The sequence below is a fragment of the Macadamia integrifolia genome, chromosome 14, assembly GCF_013358625.1.
Source record: "Macadamia integrifolia cultivar HAES 741 chromosome 14, SCU_Mint_v3, whole genome shotgun sequence".
Taxonomy (NCBI): domain Eukaryota; kingdom Viridiplantae; phylum Streptophyta; class Magnoliopsida; order Proteales; family Proteaceae; genus Macadamia; species Macadamia integrifolia.
Window position 1 is genome coordinate 12,966,020 of NC_056570.1, and position 7,112 is coordinate 12,973,131.

At 39.9% G+C, this 7,112-nt stretch overlaps 1 protein-coding gene and 1 long non-coding RNA gene across 2 annotated transcripts; both read left to right on the forward strand.

The window, feature by feature from the left end:
• Positions 1–4,297: 4,297 nt before the first annotated feature.
• On the forward strand, positions 4,298–4,581 carry LOC122061155. Its single transcript, XR_006134570.1, has 2 exons — positions 4,298–4,385; positions 4,501–4,581. It is a non-coding gene; the product is annotated as an uncharacterized LOC122061155 (long non-coding RNA).
• Positions 4,582–6,119: 1,538 nt separating this feature from the next.
• On the forward strand, positions 6,120–6,985 carry LOC122060634 (upstream activation factor subunit UAF30-like). The gene is made up of 2 exons (XM_042623761.1): positions 6,120–6,182; positions 6,611–6,985. Exons 1-2 carry the CDS (start codon positions 6,120–6,122, stop codon positions 6,956–6,958), a joined length of 411 nt encoding a protein of 136 aa, XP_042479695.1. The 3' UTR covers positions 6,959–6,985.
• The last annotated feature ends 127 nt before the right edge of the window (positions 6,986–7,112 follow it).

Sequence of the window (7,112 nt, forward strand, 5' to 3'; positions counted from 1 at the left end):
TTCTCATCACTAGGCCTATTTGCCGTTAGTGCTATCTCTACCACAATTGGTAGTGGTTTATCCACCTCCCATTGTATGGATCACAGGCACCCTTCTAGTATTCTCCTCTCCTTGGTCACTCTAGAACCATCTACTTTTTGGGTTTGAGCAGGTGTGCCTCTGTTGCCTCCATCATTTCTCCTATTGGTTGGTCCCCTCCTTGCCCCCCCTTCTGACCTTCGGTCCTCCCTCCCTCCCCTCCCCTCCCCTTCCCTTGGTCATAGAGAGGAAGTGGATAAGATTTCTTAGCTTCCCTCCCCCACGGGATTGTTCTCCTCTGCTTCTACTTGGGACTTCATTTGTTCCAAAAATCCTCTTATGCCCTAGCGCAACATTATCTTATTTAAAGGCCACATCCCTCGCCACAACTTCACAACTTCACAACTTGGCGAGCCATCTCCTACTGCCTCCCTATGTAGTCCTTCCTCATTTACCGTCACATCTAGGTCCCCTCTTCTTGTTGTCTCTGCTAGAATGATACTGAATATGCCGACCATATTTTCTTGTGCTGTCCCTTCTCTTCTTCTATCTTGAAGAAGGTCCTTAGCTCCTGCTAGCCATCCCATAGAAGAATTCTCCCTTTAGCCAGAGAATGGATTTGGATAGATATGACTTTTGGTGGATCCTTCATTTCTTCTATTAAGGGAAAGCTCACTTTTTGTGCGACAATTACCCATACTTGTATGGAATGTAATCTCTGTAGATGGACTTCCAACTCTCGATCTTTCGATAAGATTTGGAAGGCCATCTACTTTGAGGTTAGCTCCAAGTTTAGCTGCCTTCGCCATCGTCCAACTCCTGACACCGCAAGGAACAGGCTCACTGTTGTTCTCCTTCTCCTCCTTTATCTCCCCCCCCCCTTGATGTATCCTCCTCCTTTTACTGGGCTCTCCACCCTTTGATGTATTTTGTTCTATTTTGAGTGTTTGCACCCTCCTTTGCCCCCCTTCTTTCTTTTCCTTTATTTTTTCTTCTCCCTTGGCAATGAATTTATTTATTCACCCCCAAAAAAAAAAAAAAAAAAAAAAAAAAAGCTTGTGCTACAAGCTACCATTTGGTTATTTTGTTTTCTATGTTCTTTCAGTTTTCTATTTACTTAGTCAATTCTATGTTTTGACTTTAGTTTTCTTAGGCAACAGGCCTCAATCTTCCTTGTTAGAGACTTCTAATTTCTGTTTTTGGAAAGTTTATTGCTGTATGTAATTGAGAACCTTAGGGTCTCACCCATGATTTATTGAATAAAAAGTTTGCTTGCTTCGTGCAAAGGGAATCTGTGTGAGATGCAGTGACGTGAGAGACCATGGGTGAGATGCCCTAGATTGAGTTAGTCTCCTATCTTTCTTTCCCTTTTCTTCTCCAATCAACACCCATATTCTGGACTTTATTTTCTGCCATCTGAGATCCATCAAACGTCCTATTGGAGTTGGAGGTTTACACATTAAGAGTCCGAGTGCTGCTCCAGATTGGGCCATCACTTTGGTCTGATATTTTGTAGGTTAATGTTAGGTATTGTTAGGGGTTATAAGGGTCTCATAAACGTATCGTTACCTGCTGTTGGTTACTTCTTATACTGTTATCTAGTCTGAAACCAGAACCTATTTGGATTATAAGTGGTGTCAGATTACTTGAAACCTAGCTTTACATTAATTATGCTATAACACAGCCTTAACTGTATTTGTATTATGCAAATTCCACTCAAAGAATTTGAAAGAACATCCAATGTTTGTATTAAGAAAATTTTAGTAGCAGAACGTTATTTTTATTTGTATCAACGTTCTAAATCACGACTTATATTTTCATTTGCTAGAGGGGGAGGGGGGGGGGGTTGGGGGAAGTAAGGATATGGAAAATGGGAAATGTGAGTCCCAAAATCTGAAGGGAAAAAAAAGTTCAAGTTTAAAGGTCCAAAATATTCTTCTATTTGGTTCCATAATAACTTTTTCTTGCAAAAAAGGAGTATATGGTTCAATATTTCATTGGTAACATGTTTGCATTTTGCAGGAAGATGATGCTCATTGCATGTTTGGATTGGTGTTGTATAGTCTTGACTGTCTGTACAAGGCTGTTGAAAGACATGCAAAAGCCACAGGCGAATGGCTTAGGTAAGTGGTATCAATCGTCAGTTAGAATATAGAATATAATTAGAACTGAGAACGAAAGAAGAATTCCCTCTGCAATGAACTCATAAGAATTATCTGCAGTTTGAGACAGGATATTACTGATTTGGCGAAGCCAGACCTGCAACTTGATTATAAACTCTCTGTGGCGTCACGCATGGAGCGAGTGTATGACTGCTTACTGCCATCATCAAAACGCCGGTAGCTCCTTTTTCTTTTTTCATTGAAGAGCAGTGAAGCACCTTCACACTGTGTGTTAAATGGCCCTTTATTCACGGAATCTGTTCAGGTGCATGGTGCCATTGTGGTTATAAACTTCAAAGGTTACTTCAATGGATTTCTTTTCCTTTGCAAACTAGTACAATAGAATCATCTCAATAACACCAGAAAGAAATTAAAATAAACTGAAGAGAAAATAACATTTTTACCACAGAACTCACCATATTAAGTGAAGTGGTTGTAGCCTGTCTGTGGGATGGCTCTGACTAACCTTCACTCTGTTGAGGATTGGCTTCTGGTTACGACCCCAGGATCTACCATTATCTACGGGTAGAAACAGCAGAAGGCTGAGAACCATGCACTATGAAACAGCCTGTGATGCTCATCCTTAAGAGCATGTTATTTGAATCCAGCATTGGACATGCAATTGGTCTTCATTGATTCCAATCTGATTTGGAATTTGGAATCCTAGAAAATGGATTTGGGAAGAAAAAAATATTTTTGGATCAGAATTGATCGGAACACTAGAAATTTTTGTTGAGAAGCAAAGTTTTTTCAATTTTTTTGGAGTTTTGATCCAATAGACTTAGGGTTCTTGCTGCAAGAGGTAATTTTCATTGATTTTTTAAATATTTTTTTACTATAAGAAAAAAGGATCAGGTATGAAAAATGGCAGATTCAAAATAAGGTTGCGAGAATCAGTTGGAATCGGATTCAATTCCAAATTCTCAAATGGTGCTTAAGAGACTTAACAAAGAGAAAATCATCAACCCATGGAACAGAACTAGAATGGGACCTTTTGGTTGGTCATATACATAAACCTCTTACCATAGTCGTGTGTCCATTGGGAGTTCTTGTTAGTAGCACACTAATCCTATCATAGGTTGGAATAATCCCTAGTGAAATTTCTAAGTTGAGTAGGAGTACCCATGTCAGTAGCAGCATATCAGCCCAACAATCTCTACCTGTGTAGTTTTTACCATAAAAAAGGAAACCTTTCATTGTGTACCGTAAAAAAGGAAGCCTTTCCTTGTCTGATTTGTTGGAGAATATCTTATAGCTTAAATTCCTGAACAAAGTATCTGTGCTGCCAATTATGTACGCCACCAGAAAGAACATCAATATTAGACAAACCAACTGCAACTCAATTATCATGTGAATACTATTCAAATCCATCTGCCATCAATTATCTTTCAGTGGTCCAGTTGGGAGAACTGGGGAACATTCTAAGTTTCTAACTTAATGCAAGTTAACAGGTCAACACTTCCAACCTAGAAAACTGTCAGAGCACGATTCGCTGCATCTATTTTATGACAGACCCTATTTGCATATATGTAGCCTTGCTGTAAAATAATGATAGTACACAAGAACGAAATTAAGGGCCCGTTTGATAACGTAACCAGAAACGTGTTTCTGTGATTTTCTGTTCTCAGAAACACAGAAACAGCATAAATACCGTTTGGTAAACGTGTTGTGTTTTACTTGTTTCTTGAAGCGTAAATTGAAATTTATAACAATTTATGCTTCAAGAAACATGAATGACGAAACAAGTTTTACTTGTTTCGCTTGTTTCTCGAAACAAAAAAGCGGAACAAAAAAGTTCGATACCCCGACCCTTTTAAAAATCCAAAGTGCATATTGGGACCTCATTCGAAGATCGACAGAGAAGAGACCTGTACAACCGTTGAAGACGACGGTTCCCTAGTTCACCGAGATCTCTTCTCCCACTGCGTAACCGACGACGGTAGGCTCTTCTCCTCCGGCGTCGATCGTCGACGGGGAGCTCCGCTCATTTGAAGATCGAGATATGCCTCCCTGTCCAACCGTTGAAGACGACCTGCAACTGGGCATCCATATCTCTGCTCCTCCTGCGTAACCGACGACGGTACGCTTTTCTCCTCTGGCGTCGATCGTCGACCAATTGGCGCTCCGTGTGATGCCGAAGGAAAGATTGGGTTGAATTAATGCTCTTTTATTTTATTTGATGATGATATAGATCGAAAGGATCATGTTTGGGTTTTCGTTTCCTTCTGTTCTCTGTTTTTTTTTATCAATTTGGTGGTTTCTGATGTTGATCTGGGGAAGAATTTGAGAGAGGATTGGAGATGGGTTTTGAGGATTGCAGAGGAAGGAAAAGTGGGTTTCTGTTTTGTTCTTCGATTTGAGACTTTCTCGGAAGGAGATTAGAGATGGGTTTCTTCAGTACTATATTTGGATTTTTCGGCTTTGGTGTGGGAATTACAATTGGACTTGTAGTTGGCTTATACACATCATATTCTGTCTGAAATGTTTCCAGAAATAGAATTTATCAAACATCTTCTTAACCGTTTCTGTTTCCAGAAACAAGAATTATCAAACACCCTTCTTACCTGTTTTTGTTTCCAGAAACAACAATTTCTGTTTCTGCCGTTTCTTGAAACAGAAACAGTAGAAGTGTTATCAAACGGGCCCTTAATGTCGTGGTTTCTAAGTCTATTTAACAAAATAGCAAAATGGTCTTTGTAAAGAGTCTCCAAAATCAAATAGGACATTGACTACAATATGTGAGAGACTTAAAAGCGCACAGTATTTTAGAGGGAGAGAGTGATAGTGAGAGTGAAAGCAAGTGTTTTTGGTTCGAAAATAGCCATGTTCTCAAAAACAGGGTGCGCATTTCAAGAGGGATTGGTGATTATTGTGTGCCCTCGTCTCTAGTGCATGGGTAAATAGAAAACTTTTTTTTACTTGGGTGCAAAAAACATTCACTGGAACTTCTAGTATCCAACCAACTTGGAAAGCTACTAAATCTTTTTTTTTTTTCTTTTTGAAAAAAGCAATTGACTCTTCTTGCTTTTAGTACACCATTCATGACTTGAGAAGCTAAAACTTTGACCAATCCGGTAGTCTGGACAAATATTCAAAAGATGACGATGAATAATAGGATAAGGATGGTTCGGTGCTGTTACTTAATTGTGTTTGACTCTTGACTTTGATGCTTTCTGGTGAGCATTCAACAACCAAACAATATAAAATTTGATCAAAAGCAACATTGCCATTTTTAAGTTTTCCTTTCACCCTCGGAGTAGAGAAATCTCATCCTCACAGGTGATGTCTTAGTATGGCTAGACATCTATCATGCCATTGTACCCATTTTGAGGATTATCATATCTAATTGTCACCATCTCTTTCTTCTGATTGAAGTCATATACTTGAGGCACACTCTTAGAGAAGTCAATTCAGCCTAGGAATCTTTTCCTCAACGAGTCTTGGAGGAAAACCATACCCCATTTATTTACCTAATAAGTATCCCTTGATACCTAATTCTGTCAAACTCTTTTTTTTTGGTAAATCAATTCCTTCCTATTTTTTTACATTAACGACTTTCTATAAAGTCTATTGAATAGAAGATGATAGAGGGCCAATTGTTGTTGCATTGCACAAGAAAGTGTTGTATCGCTTTGATTTCCTTATTAGTCAAATGTAAGATTACTCTTTCACCCGAAAAATAAGTGAGATTACTTAAACAAAATGTATTTTAAATATAGGAGGAGGTTAAGTATGCTGGCAGCTTTGCTTAAGTTAGCGATGCAGCATACCCAATCTTTTCTCTCTAAATATATATAAAATAAGGGAATGACATATATGGTATCATAACACCTACGAATAAGGTATACTAGCAAGATTTGAACAGTTAGATAAAACATAAAAAATTTGAATTGTTCATATGACGAGGTCTTACAAAACCTGTTTAATACCGTCGCTCCCATGGTACTATTCCCCCAATCAGGCTCCTTCTCTGGTCAGTGTGCTCGAAGCATACCGTCATCGGTAAGACCCTTTCTCCAACCAGTGTGCTCGAAGCATCATCGCCAAGTGCAAATCAATAGAAAAAGAATAAATTAAAAGAAAAAACCTCTCCTGTCAATGTTCATTGACATCGCAGAAACCAAGAGAAAAAACAATTGTTGCCGGAGAAACAGGACAAAAAAAGTTCAAAAGTCGGGGAAAGTAGCAACGGGGAAGCGGCGGTAGCATTGGCTCAAACCAGAGGAGTCGGTGGAGAAACTCTACTGCTTGCAGCAACGAGTCATGGGGAGCAACCTCTTCTGCTTATAGCAGCGGCGGCGGGGCAGCAGCAGCGGCAATAGCGGCGGTAGTAGCAGCTCAAACCAGAGGAGTTGGTCGTTTTTGGGGAAAAAAACCGAAAGAAGTGCGAAGCTACGTTGTAGTTATGTCGTCTTCTAGGGTTTTTATAGGTTCTCAAGCTCTCATGGCAGCTGCGAAGGCGGCAAAAGCATCTACCGCAACCTCCTCCGGCGTCGCTGCCACTAAGCCCTCAAGCACCGAACCGTACCAGTGGTATCTTCAAGGTCACTCCCGTGTCCCCTACCATGTGCCAGTTCCTCGGCGTTTCTGAGGCCTCTCGTACCGATGCCGTCAAGAAAATCTGGGACTACATCAAACTCAACAGCCTTCAGAACCCAGCAAATAAAAGAGAGATCCGATGTGATGAAAAGCTGAAGACAATATTTGATGGGAAGGAGACAGTTGGATTCCTGGAGATTGGGAAATTGCTGTCGCCCCATTTTGTGAAGACTAACTGAGATTGGAATTGGCTTTCAACGTTGCCACATTTTTGTGATCATAGACCTCTTGGTTGCTTTTCAGGTGTATTTGGCAAGTCTTTATGACTTGAAAATGGACTTGGTTTACAGACCCAGATTGGGCCTTCTGTACAGAAAAAAAAAAAAAAAAAAA

Excerpts from the sequence above, each read along its gene's own strand:
- LOC122060634 (XM_042623761.1), top strand. The coding sequence starts at position 6,120 with ATGGTACTATTCCCCCAATCAGGCTCCTTCTCTGGTCAGTGTGCTCGA. Across the intron at positions 6,183-6,610 it reads CTCGAAGCATACCGTCATCG|GTTCTCAAGCTCTCATGGCA; the intron begins GTAAGACCCTTT and ends GGGTTTTTATAG.